The sequence below is a fragment of the Zasmidium cellare genome (assembly GCF_010093935.1).
Source record: "Zasmidium cellare ATCC 36951 unplaced genomic scaffold M409scaffold_24, whole genome shotgun sequence".
In the NCBI taxonomy this organism is placed as follows: domain Eukaryota; kingdom Fungi; phylum Ascomycota; class Dothideomycetes; order Mycosphaerellales; family Mycosphaerellaceae; genus Zasmidium; species Zasmidium cellare.
Window position 1 is genome coordinate 38,696 of NW_022986968.1, and position 25,197 is coordinate 63,892.

The 25,197-nt window shown below is 54.0% G+C and overlaps 14 protein-coding genes across 14 annotated transcripts; 5 read left to right on the forward strand and 9 right to left on the reverse strand.

The window, feature by feature from the left end:
• Nucleotides 1–66: 66 nt before the first annotated feature.
• Nucleotides 67–1,139, reverse strand: M409DRAFT_67528 (uncharacterized protein; the record flags this gene model as incomplete). Its single annotated transcript, XM_033817447.1, has 2 exons — nucleotides 67–858; nucleotides 936–1,139. 2 exons carry the CDS (start codon nucleotides 1,137–1,139, stop codon nucleotides 67–69), a joined length of 996 nt encoding a protein of 331 aa, XP_033665668.1.
• Nucleotides 1,140–1,398: 259 nt separating this feature from the next.
• Nucleotides 1,399–1,907, forward strand: M409DRAFT_67529 (uncharacterized protein; the record flags this gene model as incomplete). Its single annotated transcript, XM_033817448.1, has 2 exons — nucleotides 1,399–1,504; nucleotides 1,582–1,907. The coding sequence occupies 2 exons, from the start codon at nucleotides 1,399–1,401 to the stop codon at nucleotides 1,905–1,907; spliced, it is 432 nt and encodes a 143-aa protein (XP_033665669.1).
• Nucleotides 1,908–2,892: 985 nt separating this feature from the next.
• Nucleotides 2,893–3,814, reverse strand: M409DRAFT_24686 (uncharacterized protein; the record flags this gene model as incomplete). Its single annotated transcript, XM_033807345.1, has 4 exons — nucleotides 2,893–3,125; nucleotides 3,290–3,565; nucleotides 3,631–3,745; nucleotides 3,803–3,814. The coding sequence occupies 4 exons, from the start codon at nucleotides 3,812–3,814 to the stop codon at nucleotides 2,893–2,895; spliced, it is 636 nt and encodes a 211-aa protein (XP_033665670.1).
• Nucleotides 3,815–5,838: 2,024 nt separating this feature from the next.
• Nucleotides 5,839–7,224, reverse strand: M409DRAFT_24687 (uncharacterized protein; the record flags this gene model as incomplete). Its single annotated transcript, XM_033807346.1, has 1 exon — nucleotides 5,839–7,224. One exon carries the CDS (start codon nucleotides 7,222–7,224, stop codon nucleotides 5,839–5,841), a length of 1,386 nt encoding a protein of 461 aa, XP_033665671.1.
• Nucleotides 7,225–7,849: 625 nt separating this feature from the next.
• M409DRAFT_67531 (uncharacterized protein) lies at nucleotides 7,850–8,624 on the forward strand (the record flags this gene model as incomplete). The annotated part of the gene is made up of 2 exons (XM_033817449.1): nucleotides 7,850–8,406; nucleotides 8,465–8,624. The coding sequence occupies 2 exons, from the start codon at nucleotides 7,850–7,852 to the stop codon at nucleotides 8,622–8,624; spliced, it is 717 nt and encodes a 238-aa protein (XP_033665672.1).
• Nucleotides 8,625–9,121: 497 nt separating this feature from the next.
• M409DRAFT_24689 (uncharacterized protein) lies at nucleotides 9,122–10,580 on the forward strand (the record flags this gene model as incomplete). Its single annotated transcript, XM_033807347.1, has 2 exons — nucleotides 9,122–10,501; nucleotides 10,563–10,580. 2 exons carry the CDS (start codon nucleotides 9,122–9,124, stop codon nucleotides 10,578–10,580), a joined length of 1,398 nt encoding a protein of 465 aa, XP_033665673.1.
• A 267-nt stretch (nucleotides 10,581–10,847) lies between these two features.
• M409DRAFT_56165 (uncharacterized protein) lies at nucleotides 10,848–11,633 on the reverse strand (the record flags this gene model as incomplete). Its single annotated transcript, XM_033813208.1, has 1 exon — nucleotides 10,848–11,633. One exon carries the CDS (start codon nucleotides 11,631–11,633, stop codon nucleotides 10,848–10,850), a length of 786 nt encoding a protein of 261 aa, XP_033665674.1.
• Nucleotides 11,634–12,071: 438 nt separating this feature from the next.
• M409DRAFT_24691 (uncharacterized protein) lies at nucleotides 12,072–12,796 on the reverse strand (the record flags this gene model as incomplete). Its single annotated transcript, XM_033807348.1, has 2 exons — nucleotides 12,072–12,367; nucleotides 12,430–12,796. The coding sequence occupies 2 exons, from the start codon at nucleotides 12,794–12,796 to the stop codon at nucleotides 12,072–12,074; spliced, it is 663 nt and encodes a 220-aa protein (XP_033665675.1).
• A 413-nt stretch (nucleotides 12,797–13,209) lies between these two features.
• On the reverse strand, nucleotides 13,210–15,162 carry M409DRAFT_56166 (uncharacterized protein; the record flags this gene model as incomplete). The annotated part of the gene is made up of 5 exons (XM_033813209.1): nucleotides 13,210–13,923; nucleotides 13,981–14,229; nucleotides 14,292–14,578; nucleotides 14,632–14,739; nucleotides 14,907–15,162. 5 exons carry the CDS (start codon nucleotides 15,160–15,162, stop codon nucleotides 13,210–13,212), a joined length of 1,614 nt encoding a protein of 537 aa, XP_033665676.1.
• Nucleotides 15,163–15,643: 481 nt separating this feature from the next.
• Nucleotides 15,644–17,462, reverse strand: M409DRAFT_67533 (uncharacterized protein; the record flags this gene model as incomplete). The annotated part of the gene is made up of 4 exons (XM_033817450.1): nucleotides 15,644–15,860; nucleotides 15,910–16,022; nucleotides 16,074–16,362; nucleotides 16,420–17,462. 4 exons carry the CDS (start codon nucleotides 17,460–17,462, stop codon nucleotides 15,644–15,646), a joined length of 1,662 nt encoding a protein of 553 aa, XP_033665677.1.
• Nucleotides 17,463–18,418: 956 nt separating this feature from the next.
• M409DRAFT_67534 (uncharacterized protein) lies at nucleotides 18,419–19,159 on the forward strand (the record flags this gene model as incomplete). Its single annotated transcript, XM_033817451.1, has 1 exon — nucleotides 18,419–19,159. The coding sequence occupies one exon, from the start codon at nucleotides 18,419–18,421 to the stop codon at nucleotides 19,157–19,159; it is 741 nt and encodes a 246-aa protein (XP_033665678.1).
• Nucleotides 19,160–19,271: 112 nt separating this feature from the next.
• On the reverse strand, nucleotides 19,272–20,543 carry M409DRAFT_24695 (uncharacterized protein; the record flags this gene model as incomplete). The annotated part of the gene is made up of 1 exon (XM_033807349.1): nucleotides 19,272–20,543. One exon carries the CDS (start codon nucleotides 20,541–20,543, stop codon nucleotides 19,272–19,274), a length of 1,272 nt encoding a protein of 423 aa, XP_033665679.1.
• A 330-nt stretch (nucleotides 20,544–20,873) lies between these two features.
• M409DRAFT_67535 (uncharacterized protein) lies at nucleotides 20,874–23,480 on the reverse strand (the record flags this gene model as incomplete). Its single annotated transcript, XM_033817452.1, has 1 exon — nucleotides 20,874–23,480. One exon carries the CDS (start codon nucleotides 23,478–23,480, stop codon nucleotides 20,874–20,876), a length of 2,607 nt encoding a protein of 868 aa, XP_033665680.1.
• A 293-nt stretch (nucleotides 23,481–23,773) lies between these two features.
• Nucleotides 23,774–24,600, forward strand: M409DRAFT_67536 (uncharacterized protein; the record flags this gene model as incomplete). Its single annotated transcript, XM_033817453.1, has 4 exons — nucleotides 23,774–23,837; nucleotides 23,893–24,075; nucleotides 24,186–24,374; nucleotides 24,527–24,600. 4 exons carry the CDS (start codon nucleotides 23,774–23,776, stop codon nucleotides 24,598–24,600), a joined length of 510 nt encoding a protein of 169 aa, XP_033665681.1.
• Between the last annotated feature and the right edge of the window lie 597 nt (nucleotides 24,601–25,197).

Sequence of the window (25,197 nt, forward strand, 5' to 3'; positions counted from 1 at the left end):
CGGCGAGGAGAGCAGGACGTACGTCAAAGGGGGATTGTGGAAGCCATTGATTTGCAGGCTTTTCTTTTATGTGTCTTTATCACTGCCCTCATCGTCATCTTCACCTTCAACCTGCACTCTTCGCCCCTTAACACCCTCTGCCACCTCAGACACCAACGACTCCATATACTCTTTATCCTTTCCAACCAACGTCACGGTATTCCTCGACTTGCCCCATCTCGGATAACTGCCCACCTTGACCCCCTTACTCTCCACCTTGCCCGACAACTGCGTGAGATAATCCGCAACCTCGCTCTCCGCCAGCGGCGTACTGAACAAGATCCGATGCACCCCTTTCCCCTCAGGATCCACCAGCCTCGGGAGTAACCTAGGCTTCAACCCTTCCAGCATCTTCTCAAAGAGCCTCGGAATCCCAGGCAGGATGTGGATATTCCCATTCGCCACACTAATCGGCACCCAAAGATCTTCACTCACAAAAATCACCTGATCCTCATCAGGCAGCTCTTTATCATAAGGCAACTGAATCATCCGCAACTTGGCCCTCCGCGCGGGCGAATCCACGTCCCAACTAAACTCCCTCTGGCTCGGATGCGGCCGACTCAGCTTCTTCATCTTCTCCAGCGCGACCTCGTGCAGCACGAGCGGCAGATCGAAGGCCTTGGCGATGGACTGGTAGGTGATGTCGTCGTGCGTGGGGCCGATGCCGCCGGAGGTGACGACGAAGTCGTAGGACGAGGACATGCGGCGGGTGGCTTCGACGATTTCGGCCTCGTCGTCGGCGATGACTTCGATGCGTTTGAGCGTGATGCCGAGGCTGAAGCAGTACTTTGCGAGGTAGGCGGAGTTGGTGTCGACTGTCTAGAGAGAAGGATCTACTTTTCAGCCATTTGGTTCAGTCTCACTGATGTCAGGATGAGAGATGGGCTTTGGCTTACCTTCCCTCCTAGTACTTCGTCCCCGATGATTATACACCCCGCCGTGTGGATCATCTTCTTGCTGTTCTCTGCCGCGGCCATTGCGGTTGCGACTCGTGACGTCAAGACGCTTGGTCGTGAGGTTGCGGCGAAGGCGCTGGTGTGGAGGTAGTTGGGGAGGGGACGGGAGAGGTGGCGTGCGAGTTGGTTGAGGCGGGAGAACATTAGATGGAAACAATATCAATTGGGAGATGTCATATCATGTTGTGTGTGCATGTGGTTGTGTAAAGGTTCGGGTGAGGTTGGTGTTGTGGTGATGATGGAGGAGGGAGGGGGCCGATTGCGGGGCGTTTGGAGCTTGCTTGCTTGCTGGGGCACTTCACTTCACTTGAAGTTCAGCCTTTGGAGGGGCTTTGATACAGATACAGATACTCATCCCCGCGAAACACAACCACCCCAGCCCAGAGCGAACAAGACGAACAAGATGTCCTCCGAACAACGCCTCTACACCTTCTCCACCGAAACCAAAGACCTCCTGCGAAAATTCCGCCTAACCACCTCCCGCGCCAAAGATCCCCAGGCTGTGATATGTCCGCCTCCCTCCCCTCCCTACCAACACTCATAACATAGCAATAGAACTGACAGTCTGGGTGTGTGGTAAGAAAAGACCAAATCAACAAATCCACCCTCGAAATCCACCCCGCCTCCCCGGCGACAACCTACACCTCGATGGAAGACCTCGCCGACGACCTCCCGGACAACTCGCCGCGCTACATCCTGCTCTCCTACCCGCTGCAGCAGGACTCCGGGCGGCTCTCCGTCCCTTACGTTATGCTGAACTATCTCCCTCCGACGAGTAGTGCCGAGCCGAGGATGTTGTACGCGGGCGCGAAGGAGCTGATGCGCAATACGGCGGAGGCGGGGCGGGTGTTGGAGATTGGGGATGCGGAGGAGGTGGTGGGGATTGAGGGGCGGTTGAGGGGGGAGGAGTAGGGGGAGATTCTGTGGATGGGAGGGAGGAGAGAGGGTGTGGGGTGGGGTGGAAGGGGAGAGGTTGGGGAGGAGTATATGTTGGTAACACACGCAGGGAGAGAGGGGGGTGAAGATCGTAGTAGCAATCACGAATAAGCGATGCGTGAAAGGTGATGCAAATGAATGGATGAATGGTTGCATGGACATAGCGACAGGACGCTTGTGTATAGCTTCAGTACTTATCGGAGCATGGGCTAGGAGACGAAAGCTTCTTGCTAGCCAGCAAATCAGCAAAGTCATCGGCAATGATACTGGATTCTTGGTGGCCTCGCAAGGACTGCATGTGTCAGGTGCATCTGTGTCGACTTCATACTTACCATGAGTACAGTGTCGGCTTATCGTCGTTCTCGTTTCTTTCGCCGGATAAGATGGTCCTTCTGTCCTTCGACTCAATGCATCACTCAACAGCCAGACCTCTCCAGCGTGTTTGATTATCATCGTAGGCATGCTCAAAACACAAGATATAAAGTCGATGCAAAGTTAATTGAGGGGTTATAGTAGTAGTTAATCGCGCATCCCCGAGAGAGACACACACATTCATCCCCAGACACACATCAGCAATCCAATGAATATCGATGCCAGTGTCTCCATTTCTCTCGTTTGGTCTGCGCTGCTTTTTGATATGATTTGAAACGGCCGTATCTCACTCACTCACACACACTCTCTCTTCTTTCGCTCGTCTCTAAGAAGAACCGTTTCGCTTCTTGTCTGCGTGTTCACGCGCCAGAATGCGCTGCAGCATTCAATGTCCACCTTCCACCTTTCTTTCAATTGCTCGTCTTTCGAAGTTTTTTTCGATACCCAATGCACTCCGTACTACACCATTTGTCGTCCTGTCAAAGTGTCGCGGTTGATGCGATTGCTCGCGCGCTTGCTCGTCCGTACTCTGCTCGCTGCCGCTGCCGCGATGCCGCATTGTTGAACGTTGATGCGGATGAAGACATCCTTACATCACCACGCACTTACCGCAGCAGCCAGCCTCTTGCTCCTGATCTTGGAAGCCCATCTCATCTTTTGGCTTGCCGCCACTGCCACCACCTCCTGGGTATCCTGACATGTCCTTGTTGTATTTCCGAATCTCACGAACGATGTCGTAGAAGGCGTTGTCGACGTTGATGCGTGACTTGGCGGACGTCTCGATGAACTTGCAGCCGAACGATCGCGCGAGTTGCTTGCCCTCTATCATGACATCAGCTTCCAAAAAACAATCACATATGCGAGAAATCATCATCACGTGGCCGTGGCGTGCGTGCGCGCGAGCATGTCCGACAATGCGCGTGCCCGCCACGTGGCGGCCATCTCACACCCTCCTCAACGCGAGATGTATGTAGAAAAAGACCCACCTTCTGTGCTCACTTGTCGCTCCGACTCCAAATCGCACTTGTTACCCACGACGATTATGGGAAAGTAGTCCTTGTCCTTGACCCGCAGTATTTGCTGTTGGAATGTGACAATCTCTTCGAAGCTTTGCCGCGACGTGATGCTGTAGACGAGCAGGAAGCCTTCACCGGTTCGCATGTATTGCTCGCGCATGGCGGAGTACTCTTCTTGGCCGGCGGTATCGAGAACGTCTAGGAGTGCGACCTCATCGTCGATGACGCACTGCTTGCGGTAGGAGTCTGGATGGGGCGGTGTTAGTTCTCGATGTGCGGCGCACATGGAATAATGTGAAGCGCATTCTCACCTTCAATGGTCGGATCATATTCGTCGACGAAGTGGGACTGGATGAGCTGGATAGTCAAGCAACTCTTTCCCACGCCACCACCTCCGACGACGACGAGCTTGTATTCCCGGAGGAACTGCGACATGTTGTGTTAGCTTGGCGCAGAGGGTGTGGGTGTGGAGGTTGTGCGTACTTTGGAAGCCATTGCAGGGAGAAAGGTTCGATAGGAGCGGTCAGGGCCGAGAAGGATTGAGATGGCGGGTTGAGGAGGATGGTCGCTGCGACGAGGACGGGAGCGGCGCCGGCGTCAGGCAAGGGATGCAGGCCGTCAATGGGTGGTGGACAGGTCTGGAGGTGTGCGTGTGGTGTGTTGATTGTAGTGGTGGTAGCTTGAGCGCGGTGTATGCGAGGTGGTCGTGATGGTGTCCCGGCTTTTGCCAGCGACGGTGTGCGGTGGTCCTTGCAGGAGATGAGAGATCGTCGCAGCCGATGCCAGTGCTCAGTCGACGAATCCACGCAGCAATTGGCTAGCAGTGGGTGCTAGTGGGCGGTGGTGGGTGGTTGGGGCGGAGAGAGGGCGGTACGGCGATGAGTTGGGCGGTGGTGGTGATGATGTCGACTGGATGCTGTGCTGCTGTGTTTGACGAACACGGGGGCACATGTTCCGGCGCCGCTGCAGCTCGGAATGTGCCACTCGCACCCACCCCAGCTGCTGTACTCGCCTTCTGGAACCATGCGCGAAGAATTGCACTGCAAGGGCCAGTTCCTATCGAATGGCCAACTTTGTTTGCTATCCGCATTGCCATTCTTCTCGTGGTCTATTTGTCGCCTGGCCCCTGATACAACTCCCTCTTATCTGATCAATTCACAACACCGCCGAGCAGCGGCTGGACACACAACTACAACCCGAACACACGACTACATCTCGCGCACCAACACCCACAATGGCATTCACTTTGCCCAGCATTGTTGGCGATATCTGAGAATACGAAGATGCGGAGGGGCTCGTCTGGGCTTCCTCCACCGAAACCAAGCACCACTGGGATCATGGCGGGAGACACAGCTATACCAACCCCCTATGCCCTTCTACTAATCAATACCGCGTGTTGAGCACCGTTGAGCAAGCACCGCAACGCTTTTGCTTCTTTCTACTATCGCGTTTTTTCCTTCTCCATCCCGCCTAGTCCGCCGTAGCTTGGTGCGCAGCTTGTTCGAGAGCGGGCGCGATCGACAAAGCCATCGCTCAACTTTTCCCTCGGTTTGCTCGCGACGCTGCGGATGCAACGCTGCCACCACCGCTTGGCACGCCTCGCCAATTCAATCATTCATCGTCAATGCATGTGCGTGCGTGTCGCGTGCGTATTGGGCACGCCAGAGCACATGAAGCACGCGTGTGAGTGGGTGGTGTGGTGAAGGGGAGAGGTGAAGGTCAGAAGTTGGGCGCTTGCAGGTCGCTGCTCGTGCCCAAACCACACCCACATGCATTGTTTCGCCCTTGTTGCTGGATATGTCGATCATTGTTGTCTGCTTTACTCATGTTCTACCGCAGCGGCGCCGGAATGAACGCCTCTGCCCCTGATTGACGACATGCGGCTATCGCAGCTTCATCCCGCTCCCCGGCGGCTTCGCCGTAGCAGACGCTGCGAATCATGCCCAACACCTTGACATCGACAACCACAAACTTGTCCATCACCTGATAGCATCGTCATGCGAGGCTATCCAAACGACCACGCCTCAACCAGACAGACAAACATCCACCTCCACCTGCCATCCACAGCTCAAGGAACTATGACTGGTTGGAACAGCCACCCGAGCTTCCCTGGACGAACACTCAGGCCTTCACCCATGGATGACCCCTATGCGTGTGCGCAGGTGCGAGCTACCATGCACTCATCTGCCGACATATCGCTTCCGTCACGCCTATTTGCTCATCGCTTATCGCGTGGGCGGAGCAGCTGCATGCATGCGTATTGCTGATTGTGGCAGGTCGCACTGCGTGGGAGAGGGTGTAGTCAGGAAATCTCCTACTGGTTGGGGAGACGCTACAGCGTGTCGCCGCTGGTAATATGCGGGATGCGGTTGCGTGATGATATGTGGTTGGGTAAGTCAAGCTGAATCATTCACCCATATCGTTTCATGCACACTCATTATTACATTACACATTAAAACATTACTTCTTATGCCCATCAATGCCATTCAGGTACAGCACTGACACCCACAGAACAACAATCAGTAATATGGCTCGTCTTCCAGAAGCCGCAAGCCCCTGATGTTCTCCTGATCTTCCTCACTCAGTTCCTGTAACAGCTCCTGCTCAAGAACGCATTCTGATGGACAACTCTTCAAAGCTTGGCCATTCTCTGACATCGTACACGGTACTTCCTCATACGAGGAACGATGCGAATAATGCGGTGACCGACTGGACTCCCATCGAACATCGATCTGGCTCAGCTCTCGATTCAACATACGCGCCTGGAAGCCACGTCCCAAGCAGAGCTCTTCCAAGTGCCGCAACTCGCGGAACACCTTCTTCGTCACGACTTGATGATGGAAGGTCGAGGTTTCGCCCAGCGATAAGTACCATCCATCGAGACCCAGGATATGACCAGCTTTTGGCGCCTTTGGCAGTCTCAAGGTCTCCAGCTTCTCCATTCTTTGCAGGACGCTTAGCATGTACTTCATGTCTGGCGCGAAATCTCCACCGCGCAAGTCGAGAGCCCTGAGGCCTGGCATCTGCTCGACGACTTGCTGGAGCAACTCCAGCCGCCATCGACAATGCAGAGCGAGGTGTTCCAGAAATGGCGCTCTGCCAGCCGCTTCGATGATCGCTTGAACCTGATCGTGTCTGGCGACACCGCTTTGAACCAGCCAATCATTCGACTTTACGCTTCGCACATTGGGACAAAAGTCAATAATCCAATGCATGAATGGATTCAGATCCAACTCCCTCACATTCGGCAACTGAATCCCCGCCTCGACACTGACGTCCAGCCTGAAAGCATAATGCAGTGCAAACGCCGTACTCGCCGGCACCGCAATCTTGATCTTCTGGACATTGTCGAGCAGCCGCGCCGCGGCAAGGAATTGATGGCTGAACTTGAGCAGATTTTTGGCCGCTTGTGTCGTCGTTTTCTCGACGCCAACGACAAGATCCCCTGCATCCCAAATATCTAATCTCAGCTCCCGGACGTATTCGCTCGCGTGGGGGGATTGGGACAGGTTTGTCAAGGCTTTGGAGGCTCGTTCGGGACTCCAGCTTGTGCCCAAGGAGATTGTGCGCAAAAGTTTCGCACGAGCGAGGCTTCGAATGCGACGATTGCTTGCTGAGAAGCGGATGAAGTCTCCTTCGTGGCCGTTGGTGTTTTGATTTTGGGGACACTGTCTCGGCTTGTGCTTTCGGCAGGCTGCATACAGAGCAAGTCGCCTCACTGGAAGAGATTGGCGATCGTTTTGTTGAAGCTGATCGAAGATCATGAGCAATACATCATCGGGCAAGCAGAGTATGGAAGGAGCATTCTTCGCCATAATCTGGTGATTAACCCGCTGAATCTTGAGCTTCCGCCAAATTTGTTGGAGGTAAGTATAGACAGAAAAGAAGTGGGAGACGGTTTCCATGGTCACTCAAGACGATGGGGAAGACTACTGCGGTAGCGAAGAGAGTTAAGATGTGTCTACTAATCGTACAGGTGTCAGGTGTGCAGTGGCTTATGAGAATGTTGATGCCTTAAAAAGGCAACACAATTCTGGCGGAGCCATTGGAGGGTTTGCTGCTCCGGTGAGGGAGCTGTGGCCTGAGGCATACGCGCATGTGACAGACACAGGACGTCGACGATATCTATTCTTTGGGTTCTCAACTTCGTTCGAAAATGTTGACGAGTGGAGTTGGAGCTTGTAGACAAGACTACTAGCGCATGCCCAAATTTTTAACCCATCGTCATGAGCGCTGACTGGGCATTGCGTCAAAAGGCTGTGAATCCTTCCGCGCGCGAGGATCGAATTTATGGAGCCTCATCCATCCGCGCGCAATGCTCTAGTGCCGTTGCTAATTCGTATGGGAATCAAGAACAGAAATCTGCAACTCTGCAAGACTACCAGTGTTGCTTATGAATGCATCGGAAACGTCGATGGCCATCTGCCATGGATCGCAATACATAAATGGGCGAGGCAAGTCAATTCCTTCTCGTCGAAACATCAACCTTCCCCTTCACGTTATAATACAACAACACTCACCACATCAACAATGTCCTCCCCAGGCATCGTCCTCATCCTCGGCGCCGGCCCCCGCATCGGCGCCGCCATCGCAGAACGCTTCTCCTCCATCGGCTACAAAGTCGCCCTCGCCTCCCGCACCGGGGGCAGCAAAGCAGCCAACAAAACCCCCTCCAACACCAACACCAACACCCTCTCCCTCACCGCCGACTTCTCCCAACCCTCCACCATCCCCTCCATCTTCACCACCATCAAAGAAACCTTCTCCTCCCCTCCCAACGTCATCATCTACAACGCCGGCTCGCTCACGCCCCCAGCCGTGAAAGACGACCCCCTCTCCGTCCCCGCCGAGGACGTCCAGAAGGACTTTCTTGTCAATGTCGTCACGCCGTATGTTGCCGCGCACGAGGCTACGAAGGCGTGGGAGGAGTTGGGAGGGGATGTGAAGAAGACCTTCATCTATACGGGGAACATTACTAATGTCGCTATCGTTCCCATGCCGATGATGGTCGACGTGGGTATGGGCAAGGCCGCGGCGGCTTATTGGATTGGGATGGCGGATGCGGCGCATAGGGGGAAGGGGTATAGGTGTGTATCCAGACTGAAGTGAGCGATAGTGTTGAGAGCTGACGAGACGGGTTCCTAGGTTCCACTATGCGGATGAACGGCACGCGGATGGGCGTTTGAAGGGACAGGACGTGGACGGGGAGGCGCACGCGGAGTTTTATGAACAGTTGGCGGCGCATGAGGGCGATGTGCCGTGGCATGCGACTTTTGTTAAGGGGAAGGGCTACGTGAAGTTTTGAGACTTGATCAGCCTTCAGCTTGCTTGCACCGTGGCGTTGCGAGACGCTTCGAATTGTCGATAGATTACATCGTTGATTCGTCCTGCCGCACCGATCTACTTGTCGTTCGACCATCTTTAAGACTTACGCAAAGGAGGCAAGTCTCGCTGTGTCGTGAGGATTGACACTCACCACCGCCTTGTCTAGTAACGATGAGCTCATTGCGTCTACAGCCATCACTGTAATCTGGTTACACGAAAATCTCTCGAATGCCTCGGATTCATGTGTCCGAGGGATGTAGGCATTGCAATATATCTCTGGTTGCTTAGCTCATCAGAAACGCCTCTTAAAATCAGCTTTCACTCTCAGCTTCCTCTTCCTCTTCTCTTTCCCTACAACACTATAGTCATCACATATTACTGCTGCGCCAAGGCACCACCACCCGTGCTGAGTAGCGCATACGTTCTGTTCACCCTGTCTCATTTCCTTGGACCCCCATCTACTACCGCCCAGCACCCATGATTAACCCCAACGTCTGCTGGACATGCAAGGTCCGACGGAAGAAGTGCGACGAGCGCAACGAGAAAGTCTGCGAGAATTGCGAGTTCCTGCAGATTACTTGCCATCGCGGAACCAAGCCGGAGTGGATGGATGGCGGGAAACGACAGGAGGAGATGGCAATCTCTTTCAAGCGGGAGGTTCGAGCTCATTCGCACAGTCGTCTTGCTGGTAGAGGGCAGCGGAGAGGTATTGCTGCAAATCCAAGTGGAAGTGGTCTTGGGAAACCTGTTCCATCGAAGCAATATGGACTCCCCGAGATCGCTGGAAAAGAACCACGCTGTCCTTTCTCCTCCTCGACCGCATACGACGGTAGCGACTACGATGAAGCCCGACCGCCACATTCAGAAACAGTCCTGCTATCATTCTACCTCGACAATGTCCTCCCCTTCCTGCTGCCCTTCTACCACCCAGACCCACAACGAGAAGGAGGAAGAGCCTGGATCCTGGAACTCGCTTCTTCGAGCCATGTGATCCGCGGCGTCATCCTCTCCCAAAGCTCCTACTTCTTCGCCCTCAGCCAAGGCACCTTCAAGACCGGATGGAACGATACCGTGGCACAGTCTGCCAACACATTCCGTATGCTGCACTATGCTACCGAAGTCATGATTCGCACGAGCGTGCAGGCTCAGTTGCGTGGTGCTGTGCGAGTATTTACTGGCATCATGCAGATGCAGCGGTTTGAGGTGTGTGTGGGTAGTTTTGAGAATTGTCGGGCTCATCTCGATGTTGCGCTGGAGTTGTGCTGTGATATCTTGGCTTGTGCTAAAGATCAGTTGGAACATCCTGCAACAAGGCCCGTGGTCGTCGATGCCGATATGCAATCATGTACTGGTCGACTTCCCGATGCAGAGCGTACAGCACTGAGGATGTCGACTGCTCTGATCTTGTTCGACGATGTCATTGCAAGCATCGTTGTCCAAGGACATCCAAGGCTCTCCGCCTACCACGAGCACCTGCTGGGAAAGGTTGGACAGGCGGACAGCGGCGTACTCAGGCTCGACGAGGTTACAGGTTGCCCAAAAAGTGTTCTTATTGAGATGGGGAAGATCGCCAACGTGAACGCTCTAGATTGTTACGACCAGCATAGCAATTCGGTGGATTCTGAGCAGCTGGCTGAGCGCACTACAGCGATTAGAGACTCCCTTCAGAGGCAACTCCAGTTGTTGGAAGCACGTCACTTACGGAAAAGCCCTGCTAAAGCGTTCGCAATTTTCGATGACCCCAAACAGGACGCCCAACGACATCTTGTTGCACGGATATGGATTCACGCTGCCCTCTTACAACTCTCCCTGTTCACATCAGGAGAGGATCCAAACAACTCAGACACGAGATCACATGTGTGTGAACTTATCGAACTACTTGGCCAGCTCAGCCCTCCAAATTTGCTACGCTCCCTAGCTTGGCCGCTGTGCATAGCAGGTAGCCTTGCCGTGGGTTCCCAGCGGTGTCGAGTTCGCATCATCATGGACGCCGTTCAGCCACATAGCCTATATGGCGTGGTGTCGAAAGCTTTCAATGTTGTGGAGCTTGTGTGGAAAGAGCGGGATCATGAAAACGGTCCACAGCGTGATTTTTTCTCGATTTTGAGGGATGAGGGAGATCTTCCGTTGATGGTATGATGAGCGCTACAAACATGGTACGACTCGTGAATCCAATCCAGCACAATCGTGTAAACATCCACCATCATCGCCCACGACTCTCCTGCGACAGCAACATAGCACCACCCTCAGACCGTATCACCTGCCCCGTGATATTCCCATCCTTAACCAAATACAAATACGCCTCAGCCACATCCTCCGCCTGCCCAGCCTTACCAGTCAAAACCCTCCCCTCCTGCCTCTCAGCCAACAACCCCCGCATCTCACCCCACAACTCCGTATCCACGAACCCCGGCGCCACGATATTCACGCGAATCGGCGCGAGCTCCAACGCCATAGCTCGGACCGCGCCTTCCATTCCAGCACCGATGAAAGCTGGCAGGAGAAAACCGGGCGTGGGTTTCTGGCTGATGTTGCCGCCCGTGAAGGTTAGGGATGAGGAGCGGGAGCGTGGAAGCCAGGCTCCCTGCGCGACTTGCTTGGCGAGCAGCATGGGTACGAGGGCCCGAAGACGGGCGCCCTGGACAAAGTTGTTTTCGGTGATGTCTGTCAGCGGTACGTGGGGGAACCAATCGCCGGCTGTGTAGACTATGTGGTTGATTGGACCGTGGACTTCCATTGCTGCTGTGCGGAGTTCGTTCAGGGCGTGCTCGATGTCGGGGCGGAGGAGGTCGATGACGAGGGAGTGCGTTTGGCCTTCAGGGTTGTCGGAAGAGAGGTCTTTCAAAGCTCTGTTAAGCTTGTCTTGCGATGAAGATGCGAGTGTGACTTTGGTGCCGCTGGAGAGAGCCTCTCGTGCGGCTGCAAGTCCGAGGCCTGTGGAGCCGCCGATGAAAAGGATATGCTTGCCGGTCAACTTGTTCGGAGGCATCGCGAGTAGTGTGGAGTAATTTTGTCTCCGATGTTGAGATGTTTGAATGCTTCTGAGTGTCCGTCAGTTTTCTTGCCCGAAGATCTCGAAGTGTTGGGTCATTGAACCTTTGAGGCAAGCCTCTGACCAACCTTTAATACGCCATCCGGCAACGTCAACCTGACGGCTGAATGAGCCTCACGTCGAAAAAGCGCCTGTGCGATTTATAAGCACAAGTTGGGATCGCATGTGAGACAGGACCACCTGCTACATCCAGCGGTAGTATGTAATCGTGCTTCCGTGGGCAGCCTCGCGAGTTAGGTGAGTAGCATCCTGGTGTCTTTTGAGCTGTGGCACAACTTTTCCCGGACCGATACTGCAGGGACACGAGAGTGCAACAGGGAACGAGACCAAACTGGACATACCCACCACCTTCTATCAACAACACCTACATATCCGTCACAAATTCTTCTTCCTCCCCTCCGCCACCTCCCTTAACCGAACAGGCGTATACTCCTCATACCAACTCCTCCAACCCGCAAACCTTCCCACCACCCTCACAACCCCAAACACAACTCCCGTGACGAACCTCTGCGCCCAAAACGGCAGGCAAAGCGGCCCAAACACCAGGAGATTATCTCTATACGAACAAAGATAGAAGAACCTCAAAAACGCCCAGAGCAGACCGCCGAGTTTCTCTGTGTCTCGCACGAGGGAAAACGCGTTGCGAAAGAAGACTTGCTTGCTGCCGTCTTCTGCAACTCAAAACTGGATCAGACAAGCGAAGACCCGCCAAGGAGTGAACAGGCTGACTCACCACGATCCGTCCACTCCTCCACCACCAAAACCTCCCCACCATCAATCTCCGCCCTGCAGAAATTATGCACATCCCTCCTTTCAAAAACCACCTCCTCCCCTTCCCCCAGCACCCTCACTCGCCCATTAATCCAGACTTTTGCAGTCCCTTGCAAGATTTTTATGTACTCCGTATGTTCCTCGTGCCAGTGCGCGCCGGGTTGCCAGTGGGATCCAAGGGGGATTTCGAGGATGCGGTGGGTTGAGTTGGGAGGGAGATGGGCGGAGTGTTTTGAGGAGTTGGGGAGGTGCAGGGTGATTGTGTGGTTGAGGCTGGGGATGGTGTAGGTTAGGGAGGTTAGGGGGATTGTGGTTGTTAGGGTGGGCATTTTGAGGATAAGGTTGATGGCTGAGGTTTTGATCGGAAGGTATGTGTGTTGGAAGAGATCAACGCAGGGTGTGTATGCAAGTTGACTTGATTTCGCTCGGACGGTGGATTGTGTTTGCAGGAAGACAAGTGCATGCCGACTCTCTTGAAGAAAATGAGGTCTTACTAAGTTTTGAAAAGAGCAGTGTCCTTAGCACACCTTTAGTGGCATGGCTGAGAATCCTTCAACCGCTCCCATGACTTGCTCCTTTGAGACGTCTGGCATCTTTGACCGGCTGACTAATCCGTAAGGCTGCCCATGGCATCGAAATCGCCCTGGCCTGGAACGGCTGTGGTACATGCCAATCTGGGAGCGCCGATCCCAGAAAGAAAGCCACTCGATCTCGCCACTGAGTTGGCACATGGGATCGCAGGTTACAGCAAACACGGCAACGCCGAACAGCTAGACAAGACCTCGCACAGCCTGGTCCCATAATCGTCGCAATACCCCTGCTCAGGATCATGCAAGTCCTGCTTAGTCCACAGCTTCTTCACAAGCTCTGAAACGCAGTTCATTGCCGTAGATCTGAAACCGAGTTTCGGACGTGTCATTCCATCAGCTTGCAGCCACTTCTCCGCTTCCGTAGTGGCTTGCGCGATGAGATCCAGCACCGCCGTCCGCTCGACGTCGTTGCGGGCCTCGGCGCCGATGAGGAGCAAGGCGATGGGCGGGATTCGTCGTAGTGCTCGATATTTGCTGATTTGGAGGTTGTAGTTGACTAGGTGGTACGCTCCGTCCACGATGGTTCTCATACGTTGTGATGTTCCTGAGAGGGAGAAGAGGGTTCTTTCGAAGAAGATTCGAGTCGCCGCTTGGAACAAGGTGGACCTTGAATTGTCTATGGTTGCTTGGTTGGAGTCGTCTGATAGTGTATTTTCGCCCCAGAAAGGTTCTTCTTCGATCCAGATACCGTAGGCCTCTGGTGGCATTCTTGAATCCAGGGAAGTCCTTTCGAATGCTTCGTTTAGTTTTACCAGCTGAGCGATTGCCTCTTCATGAGCTCGGATTTGATTGACTCTGTGAAGTAAGTCGAGCACCTGGTCAAGCATCTTGATATCAGGAACCAGACATTCCGAGTCTGGTAGAGGCTGAGCAGGTTTATCTCATTAGTATATTTCTCCTCTGAGATTGGGTCCATTACTAACCTGGAAGGCAAGTTCACCTAGTGGGCACTTGCTTCTGGGGCCTATTGAGCCATCACGATCACGCTTTTTATAGTGTTGGAGAGCGAATCGTGAGACAACGTCGTGGTACTCGAGACACTGGTACAGAATTGCGCCCTCTGCATTGCTGGTCAAAAGTTCCAGTCCATGACTCGGCAGGCATGCAACGATCATTTTGGTGCCTGCGATGTGAGTGCTCCAGCCCGAGCGATCATGAGACGACAGAGCCATCTAAATGGAGTGTCAGTCGATGATGATCGATTGTTGGTCGAGAGTCAACTGGATGGGCTTACTTCGGCACGGCAAAGCATCAAATTCGCAGCGATATGCTGTTGGGCTTGCAGATGGTCAACATCGTCGACTAGAGATGCGTGCCTCAACTCTCGAAGTGCGGACTGCTTGTATTTTGCGGCCCTCGCGATGTCTCCGTAGCGATGGACGGCAGACATGAATAACATGGCGTATTTGACGGCCCGTGAGGAGACCGAATCGTCGTGTAGGGCAAGGCGTAGCATCATGTCGCGGACACTTCCTCGAGAGGGATCCAGCCGAGGTAACCCGTGGAAGGAAACGCAGTAGACTAGGTACTGTCAGCATAAGGGAAGACAGTTGGAATTCTCTGCCATGTCATACAGTAGTCTAGCAATTCGCCTTCGTCCCATGGCTTGGCTGGCTCCGGTAACTGCCTCATACCCTCGTAAGGGCTCGACTTGCGACTAAACACAGCCTTATCCCAAAGCCCTACACAATCGTCAGCAACTAAGTGCCAGCCACCGGTGAAGTCTGACCGTACGGCCATTATACGACTCCGAAGCCGCCACTTCATGCAGTGTAATATGAACAAAGTGCTGAAAGGAGCGTTTCTTCCGCCGCGCAGGAACAGGGTCGTGATCAGGATCAGGGCCCACCACGTGGCGTCGCTTGTCGTGCGCCTTGGGCCATGAAAGCGGAAATCTCTCTCGACGGCATGTCCTGCCTCTCAGAGAACAGTTGGAGCATGTCGGCCAGTCTTGGCTGCAGCTGATTTTGCGGACTATCAGGTGCCAGGGCATTGTCAGCATCGTCACTGCCGTAATGGCAAATCTCTCCCAGGGAAGTTGAAGAAAGGATGCGTACCTCTGCACTCTTGGCAGGTTGGCCCTTGTCGCCGAGCCATGATACCATATTGGCACTTCGAAATCAGGACATCGAGTCTGTATTTCAAACATCTCTCAGAATTTTCCAATCGAGCTGAGACCTCAAGGTGTTATTCAGCTGCAGTCAAACGCTATGCCTATTTCAGCGAAATGGCAACTATCGCCGTGCCCTATTTTCAGGTACCATTTCTTCTGAGCTCAAAATTAGGCGTGGCGCATGGACGATTGCTGAGGGTTTCTGATGCAACATCAAAGCTGTAGTGTTTGTAATTCTGTTGCAAAAAGACATCTCCGGTGATTGCGAAAGAAATGCGTATTATTTCCGATCTCGGTAGCTGTAGACAGCGCACGGACGTCAGTTTCACATGCTGCAGCCACTTGCCCGTCTTGCCACACTCATCTGCTCTGTAAGCCACCAGGATATTGAGCTTCCACGAATGATAACACCAACACCAGTCCGCAAGAACAAACACACCACACTAATTCCAATCATTACAGCAACACTACCCTCACGACAGCCCCCTTACATCCATAACCCTCAAAGCCTGCCGATCAATCTTAACAGCCAGTTTCGGCATAGCAGGGAGCACGAAAACTCCTCCTGATACCTGTTGCGACTCGTCCAGTCTCTCCTTGAGTTCTTGGGTGATGTCTTGAGCTGTGATTGATGAGTCTTTGCGAATGGTGACGAATGCTCGGGGTTCTGATGTTGGATTGTTCAAATTGCTGGTATTTCTCAGCTCAGTTTACTTGGTTATGGTGGTGTGTAACTCACCTCCTCACCCCAACTACTACGGCTTCTTGGACCCCGGGGATCTCCATGATGGCTGACTCGACCTCGAAGGGGACGACCTGGTCGGAGGTTTGGATGACATTCTGGGTACGATACTGAATTAGCAAGTGTCAATGTGAGTGGATAGGGTGAATAGTATATGGTACCTCAACCCGATCCAAAACGCAAATCTTCCCATCATCCCGAAAGTACGCAAGATCGCCGGTCTTCAACCATCCATCTGCAGTTAGATTCTTGGACGTGGTGTCCGCTCGCTTCCAGTAGCCTTTTGTAACAGCAGGGCCACGGAGCCAAAGATGCCCTCTTTCATTCGCATCCAGTTCTTGGTTTCCGTCGAGACTCATGATCTTGGCGGAGAAGTTGGCGAGTATTTCGCCAGTGAACCAGGAGGTGTCTTTGTCGATGCGGCTTTGGGCGAGGGCGAAGGCTCCTGTTCTTGGAAAAGGGTCAGGCGACAGTGAAACGAAGGGTTGAAGAGCTCGATTTACTTACTCTGTCATGCCAAAGCTAGTCAATACTTTAGCATTTACGAATGTTCCTTGTAATTGCTCCTTCAGCGCCCGAGGTAAGGCTTGGCCGCCCACGTCCAGGCTGGTCACGCTGGAAAGATCCGTATTCCTAACATCTGGGTGGTTCAAGAAATCCCGAGCCATAGCAGGACTGAAAACCAATTGCGTCGGTCGGTACTTCGCGATATGTTTCGTGGCGAGACTGATATCGATGCCGGGCATGACATAGTTCCTAATACTTCTATGCGGCGCGTTGATGACAGCTTGCAGCAAGGTCAAGGGGAATACAATAGGCGTCCAAGTAAGCCAGATCGCCTGCTTTACCCATTCGACCTCGTCTGGATCGGAGCGTTGCATTGCCAGGTGCGCTACACAGCTCGCCAGAATCGTGCGATGGGTCATTATCACACCTTTTGGCGGGCCGGTGGAGCCTGAGGTGTAGTTCAGACAGGCGATTTGGTCGGCATCAGAGCAGTGCCGTCTCCAATCGAAGTTCTCTCCCTGAGTCTCCAGCCCGAGGAAGCGACTCCAGGTAGGACGTCCTTGGGAGCCGACCTTTCCAGGGGCAGGATCGAACAGCAGACCATCATCTATGAGAAACACTCTCTCCACCGCAGAGCTGCTCCCAAGCGCCTCAACGCACTTGTGGTACGACTTCTCATCAGCCAACAGAAACCTACACTCTGAATCCTCCATAAGACGCGCGACGTGTTCGAAAGGAACGCTGGCATACGTCCCTGTACAGCGACCGCCTGCCATCCATGTGCCCATGTAGATGATGGGACATGCTAGGTTGTTGAGATTGACGAAGAGGACAGCGTCGCCGGGCTGGAAGCCTGCGTCAAGGAGACCCCGGGCGAAACGCTGAGCTTGGCGTCGGTATGAAGACATTGAGAGGAATCTTTCTGGGTTTGCGGCGTCGATGATCAGAGGAGTCTCTGGTAGAGTGTCTGTTGGACTGCCGAACAGCCATGTCGGGATCGTCTCCTCCGGTAGAGGAGTCGCGAATCTCGAGTTGATAGGCATTGTGTCGTCCGTAGACGGCCGAAGCAATCGAAAAGCATTTTGCAGAACGCAACCAGCATAGCAGGCTCATATAGGCCAGCCCTCAATCGTAACACAAGCTTCTCCACCAGCCCGGACAAAGTTGCACACTGTCCCGGATCGAGATGTAGCTGATCAACAGGAACGAGTACGCACATTACAGCCGCGAGATCCGTAGTCGTTCCTTAAACGTTGGCTCATACTGGCAAGGTCTGTCTCCCTCATGTGACAGGGAAATTCAAATCGAGCCACAGAAGGCTGCCGAGACCGTCGTGTCCGCTACAAGGCTTGCCGGATGCGGAAGAATGATTAGGCGCTATGATCCGGTGGATGGAAGTTTGTCAACTCCTTCTTTCGTCCCGGATTCGTCGTCGTGTACGCGCATCAACAGCCCTATACTGCCAGCTGCAGGTCCTCATGAGTTTCATCCTCCATGTGGCAGACGGTCGGTCCTGTCTGCCGCTTTCCGGGACAGGGTTCCATCCTGCGAAGATGAAGGACTTTAAGAAGTCGCTGCTCCTCAGATCGAAAGTATCAACCCATATACTGAGCGCTCACGGCATTCACTGTCATCCCCTCCGCCGTCCACGCTCCCTTATTCCAAGCACCACTCGAACAAAAGTAGGGCCAAGCAGCTATAGCAGCACCCCGGCTCTCGATTAGTGATTGCCAGAGCTCTGACGCCATCACCAGAGCTCTCGTCATCTCGTCCCTCACTCCAAAGCTCTTCTGCATTGCTAAGCAACCACCCAAACACACGTCTTGCGTGCTCAAAAGCACCTAGAACAAAGCTCCACCGTTAGTATTCATAAAGGCAAGTCTCCTCGTGAGCTTCCTACCATCTCCTCACCAACACCACAACCACCACCTCATTTTCTCTATCCAAGCTGTCGTCCCTTCGCCTCCACCAACTTACCTCCCACTTCACAACCACAACAATGCCCACCCCCATCACCATCGTCGCAGGCGTAGGCCCCGGCACAGGCGCCTCCGTCGCCCGCCGCTTCGCAAAGTCCTACCCGGTCATCCTCCTCGCCCGCAACCCCGAAAACTACGAGTCCCTCGCCAAAGAAATCAACTCCTCCGGCGGGAAAGCCGTGGGAATCAGCACCGACGTCTCCAGCGAAGAGTCTCTCAAGAACGCATTTTCCCAAATTGAAAAGGAGTTCCCGGGCGCACCTGCTGCCGCGGCGGTGTTCAATGCGGGCGGCAAGTTTGTGCGGAAGGGGATTTTGGAGCAGACGGTGGAGGAGTTCACTGCGGGGCATGAGGTGGCTGTGAAGGGGGCTTTTATCTTCTCGCAGAAGAGCTTGCCTCTTCTCCTCAAGCACGCTGAGGATAAGGGCGCGAAGTACCCACCGACGCTCATCTTCACTGGTGCCACAGCTTCCGTCAAGGCGAATGCCCTCCGAGCGGGCTTCGCGTCCGCTAAGTTCGCCATGCGTGCGCTATCGACGTCGATTGCGAAGGAGTTCGCGCCGCAGGGCGTGCATGTTGCGCATGCGATTATTGATGGTGTGATTGATATTCCGAGGACGAAGGAGTGGTTGAAGGACCAGCCGCCAGAGGCCAAGATTGAGGCTGATGCCATTGCGGAGGCATACTGGAATCTGCACACGCAGAGTAAGAGGTGCTTTACGAATGAGATTGATATTAGGCCCATGTTGGAGAAGTGGTAGAGAAAGGGAAAGAGTGGTTGAGAGACTGGAGAAAGGGTGATGGAAAGAAAAGGTACCTGCAATCATGGGTATGTAGCCCTGCTCGAAAGCAGCACATCTCTCTAATTCTTCATCAGAAGAGAAACGTCGGGATGTCGTCTCTCTGGGTCTTTCTACTCTTCTCTTCGGCTTCTTTCTTCTCACGTTTGATCTTGCGTTGCGTAAGGTAGTCTGGGCTCTTGCTCTCCTCCGCCTTTATGCTGGAGCTCGTCAGGGAGTTGCCCTTGGGTCTTGGGGTCGATGCCGGCTCTGGCTTTTTCGTCTTCGTCTTCGTCTTCACAGGAGTCTCTTGCACGGCGACCAGAGGAGGGTCGGAGACTTGCGTCGACTGCTGCTTGCGCTTCGCGAGCATCTCCGCCATACGCGACCCTTTGCCTCCTCCACCTCGGCGGGGACCGCCGTTGACGGCTGGTGTGGACGAAGACTCTCGACTCGGGGAGGTGTTGTCGTGTCGTGGAGGATCGGACTTCTTGCTTGGCTCTGCCGGTCTTGCAGCCGGTGGATCAGGTTTGTTGGCGAACTGCTTGAAGAAGCCATGAGTCTTGCTCTTCGCTTCTTGCGGCTTCTCGATCGAAAGACGCGGCTCGTCAAGAGAGGTATCCATATCCTCATACGCACGAGACTTCGTCGTACCCGCATCCAAATCATCCTCATCCGTACTCTCATCCTCTTCCGCAGAAGCCAAATTCTTGTTCGCAAACACATCCTTCGTCTTGCTGCCCTTATGCGGACTCTGCAGAAACCCCGCGGCAGCCCTCGTATTACTCCTCGCCTTCGCAACTCCCTCGACCCTCCTCTCCCCAATCATCTGACTACTCGTCATCAAGCCTGCTAACTCAGGCACAGCCATATACTCATCGTCATCATCGCTCTCTTCCTCAACGGCCTTCCCCCTCCTCTCCTTCGCCTCCATCTTCCTCCTCAGCGCCGTCCCCACCTTCGTGTTCTGATCCGTTCCCCTCTCGATATTCGCCAGCGCCTCCGCCCCGCGGGACCGATGCAGCCGCTTAAGCCTATCGTATGCCGCGCGGTGGAGGGGAGCTGTGAAGAGTTGCGCAGTGCTGTAGAACTCGTCTTCAACCATGACGTAGATGTCGTCCGCTGTGAGGCCTTCGCGCATGTAAGAAATCTCAGGCGCGATCATGGGCGGAGGAGAGCTGGAGGGTTCGCGTTGGCGGCGCTTCTTGGGGCGTTCATTGCGTGGAGCTGGGTCGAGGTCTTCGAGGTCGGAGTTGACGAGGCGGTCGGTGGAGGAAGAGCGCTTTTTGGGTGCGCGAGGGGCTGGTGTTGATTTCCTCGTCTCTTTCTTTGACGCTCCGTCGAGCCATGGTAGTTTTCGTGGCATGGTTGTGGTGTCTCTCAGCCGTTCGGGACGGGATCTAACCGCGTAGATCCAATTTCTGCGCGCGTGTTGAGGTTGGCAGCAGGACGCATAGCGATGGTCGTCGTGAGACTGCACTGCAAGTCTAAGACAAGCTGGTGACGAGAACAAGTGACGGTGGTGAGGGAAGTACCAGGTTGGTGAACGGGCGAGGTGGAACTTTGAAGCGCGAAGTCAGCCAACCAAAGTTGCGCTCACGTGAACGAGCAAGGACGTTACCCTGGGAACATAGTTCACAGCCTTGATCGTACATTAGATTCATTGCGTACTGTATACCATAATACAAACTCATCGCTACGAGACCATCTCCCTCCGATCCCTCAACTCCACACCCCCAGCAGCAGGTCCTCGCCCCTCCTCATCCAAGCCCGTCGAACTCGGATCCAACCCAGCACTGCTCGGCGGCGTGCTCAACTGCGAATGCCCATCGCCAAGTCTCAACCTCCCACCACTGACCCTCCCAACTCTTGATCCGACCCAGCTGCCAGCGCGCTTGAGCACTTCCCACAGTCTCTCCTGTCCAGCCTTTTGCCCTTCCTCATCTCGTGGGTTCTCGTGCGCTTCGACACTGAATTGATATTTGAGGCAATCTTTGACTGTGACGAGGCCCATCAAGCGCCCTCGGTGCTCCACTAGAATGACTCGTGGACCGAGCTTTTTGAAGAGCTCCATTACGGTCTCGAGGGGAAGTCGAGGGTGGACGGCTAGTGGTGTTGGATCGACGAATTTAGAGAAGTCTACACTCATCGCTCCTGCGGTGGCATCCATGTCGTCGAAGGAAACGGCTGGAGCGGCTGCTGATGGTGTAGCAGCAGTTCGAGGTCCTTCTTGTGGGGAGAAAAAGCATCTGGCGTTGGGTGATACAGGCGACTCTCGTCTTGCGCGATCGATCGCATATCGAAATTCCGTCCGACCAATGTAGCCAATCAGTATCCTCGTCTCCATGTCTTCGACGATTGGGAAACCTTGGTATTTGGTCGAGACGAGCGCGCGCTCTACTTGGGAGATGGTGAGGCCAGAGGCAGGAAGCACAGTCGGATCCGTTGTCATCGTCTGTGATACAGGCACGCCGAATGTATGCTCTTCTTTATTGTCGAGAAAGGGAAAACCGTTGAACCAGATCATGCGGTCTGCGATACCGCCCTTGCCGAACATTTCAGAGACGCCTTTCGTCACACCCACGACGATCATGGTGGGCAGAATGTATGTTAGAGCGCCAGTCAGTTCGAACATGATAACCACAACGGAGACAGTAAGGTGCATGATTCCAGACAAGGCAGCTCCAGCACCCAGGAAAGCGTAGGTTCCAGGCGTGATGCAGGGTACGTCGGGCTCGCAAGCAGAGAAATAAGCAGCGTTGGGGAAAGACTCATGCAATGCCTGGACCAGAATACCGACCATGCGGCCGAAAGATGCACCGATGGCCATTGATGGGACGAAAATGCCAGCCGGGACCTTGCAGCCGTATGATATGATGACGAGAAAGATTCGAAGGACGGTCGCCAGGGCAAGTGAGAGGACCATATGCCAGCGGTTCTGAACATCACAGAGCTCGTCGTAGTCGTGTCCGCCTTCGCATTCCAAGAACAAGATCTCCATGCTCTCGGTCATGTCGATACGAAGGAACATATTAGGATAGCACACAATCGCAGTCCCGAGCGCGAGTAGAGTGGCCTCCAGGATCGCATATTTCGTGAGGAATCGCTTTCGAAACGCATTGTACCGGAGGTTCCACTTCATGACGAATGCACCGTACAGACCACCAAAAGTGCCGATGAGGATGTAGAAGGGGATCTCGAAGAAGTGCCAGCTGCGATCGTAGCGTACGGTAAACATGACCAGTTGGCCGGTGCGGAAAGGATTCATTCCAGCGAGAACAGCGGTGGCCACCAGAGCGCAGAAGTAGGATCTCCACATCGTCTTGAGGGGAAAGTAGTTGCTCATCTCTTCAAGACTGAACAGCACGCCTCCAATAGGTGACCCAAAAGCAACTGCCACGCCAGCAGCAGCACATGCTGATAGAATCTCTCTTGTTTTTGCTGCATTTCGCCGGTATTTGTGGAATAATCGACTGATGACATTGCCAGTACACACTGCATAGTGCACGCTTGGTCCTTCCTTTCCCACGCTCAGTCCAGATGCAATAGCCAACGGCAACCCAATGCTCTTGATCAGAAGCGTCCAGAATCCCAGGAAGCCCTTCATAACGAATCCCGCAATAATGCACTTGATCTCGCTGATTCCACTGCCCGCCGCATACGGTGCAAAGCTCTTGACCAGCCTCGCACTGGTAAATGCAAACATCGTGCTGAAGACGATATAGAGGAAGTAGTTCACTGGACCGAATCCACTCCACTCATGCCACTCCTCACAGCCATCCTCGGCGCCCCAGCAGCAGAAGCTCTCATTCAGATAGAACGCCGTCGTGCAGTATCCCAGCTTGATATCACTCAACCACTCCGTCACGATGTTCAGAAACGCAGCATTCAACCCAATCGCCGCTCCAATCAAGCTGACCACAATCCACCCCTGCCCAGCATCATACGCCTCCCAAAGCTTCCTCCTCCACCCTAGCCTTCCCTCTGCATCAAAGAACCCCGCCCGTTCCTGCCGCCGCGCTTTACGTCTTTGCTGTTCGCGCGCTGCATCTTGGACCCAGTCGATTGTGGTGAAGTCCTCATACCGCTTGATCTCAGCAATCTCCTCTGCGACTATCTGGTCGGCGGGGTTTATGGGAGGCGTGGCATTGCCAGCTTCGGCGGTGGAGAGGGCGGAGGGACGGCGGTTCAATGGGTTCGGGGGTGGTTGCTGTCTGGTTGCGGAGGAGACGGAGGTGGCATAGCTGCTGCGGCGGGTAATAGAGGGCGACTGGATGGAGATTTGGCTGATGCGGCGGTTCATCGCATGTCGTTGTAGTCAGTTGCTGTGTAGACCGCCGTTCCCATTGGTCTACTGCGAGGAGTGAGGTGAGGGATTCGTTGTTCTGAGGCGTCAATAGTGGAGAGCTGACATGTGAAAGGCTCGGGGTTTGTTCGGAAGTTGATGCGGCGCGTCGCGTGGCTCCCACCTCACCAAACACCTCACTCTACACCTCACTTCTGCCCACTTTCTCCCACGAACTCGACAACCATCCCCGCCGTCGGAGCCTCTACCCAGACCTCTGTACATCACCCCTCCCGCGGAGAAAGATCAAAATGCCATACAACAACACCCCGATCGCGCCCTCTCAAGAGGTCACTGGAACTGTCTCTCTTCCCCGTGAGTCTACAGCATACCATCATGCCCACCATTCCTCTGCTAACAGCCCGCTTAGTCGCCCGTGTGAAGAAGATCATCAATGTGGACCCGGATACCGGCAACTGCAGCAACAATGCTGCCTTTTGTATCACAGTCGCGACGGAGATGTTCCTACAGCATCTAGTCGAGCAGTCCTACACCCAGGTGAAGACGGAGCACACGCAAAAGCCGAGGCGCAATATCCAGTACCGAGATGTCGGTAAGTGACGACTATCCCCAGGATATTGCTACCTTCCATGCCGCCGAGCTGGAAAGCGTACCTCGTATCGCCATTGATATCTCGGGGATGAACTGACATTCTCCTCTTAGCGAATGCCGTCGCCCGAGTCGAGAACCTCGAATTTCTGTCCGACGTCGTGCCAAGAACGGTGTCCTACAAGCAACATAAGCAGAAACTGGCCAAGGAGGCCAACAATCCGGCTGCAGGTAATGGACAGTCGACTCTCGATAGACATGTGGGAAGCAAAGAGGCGCAAGCGACGAATGGTGCCTCGGATGGTGCGATGGATTTGGGGATAGATCAGGATACTAAGGTTGCTGCTGCATCTGAGACGGCCCAAGATCCGGAGAGCATGGATGAGACTTGAGAGGAGAGGTCGGTATGAAGGAATGATCCCCCCAAATGAAAGCAGACTAGCTTCCTGATGCAGTCATGATGGGCATGGACACATGGATTCTGCTGGGGATATGCGGGTATTCACTGGAGATCACAAACCGGACTTGAGAGGTACCCAGCAGTTTCCCCCAAATATCCCACGTCACACTGGCATCGATAAAGCTTGGAACCTCTCGGACCTTCTACAGGACTCGCGGATGATATGATGTTATGGATCTGAGGATCATAAACTTGGGAAGGCAGTGCTGCAAGGGAGAGATGCATTCGATGGCGGAAAAGCAGCCGACAATGGAAGACTCAAGGAAATTGCTCCCTGTCTCGCAGAAGCGTCATCTCACAGAAGCATTCACACAACGAGAGGCGTTCTGTCGTTGGCTGAGATGCGGAGAGAGCGAGCACTTTGTGCCATAACGAATCAATAACTTCAGATTGGTACGGCCCATCTTCTCATCTTTCTCACCTTTCCAACATCCATCATGCCAAGACATACAGTTCGAGTCCCCGAATTCGCTTATTCGTCTCGAATCTCGATCCCAGTTCCCGTGCTACCGTAATCACGCGAGCACATGCGAGAGCTGACTTTGAGTTTCAGCCCTAAGTACCAGCGGGACCTCACCTCACTTGCCGCTCCCAAAAGGCGACAATCAGCGTTGTGAGTCGATCGCGGATACCATGCAATAACAATTTCAAGAACGTCTCCCAACA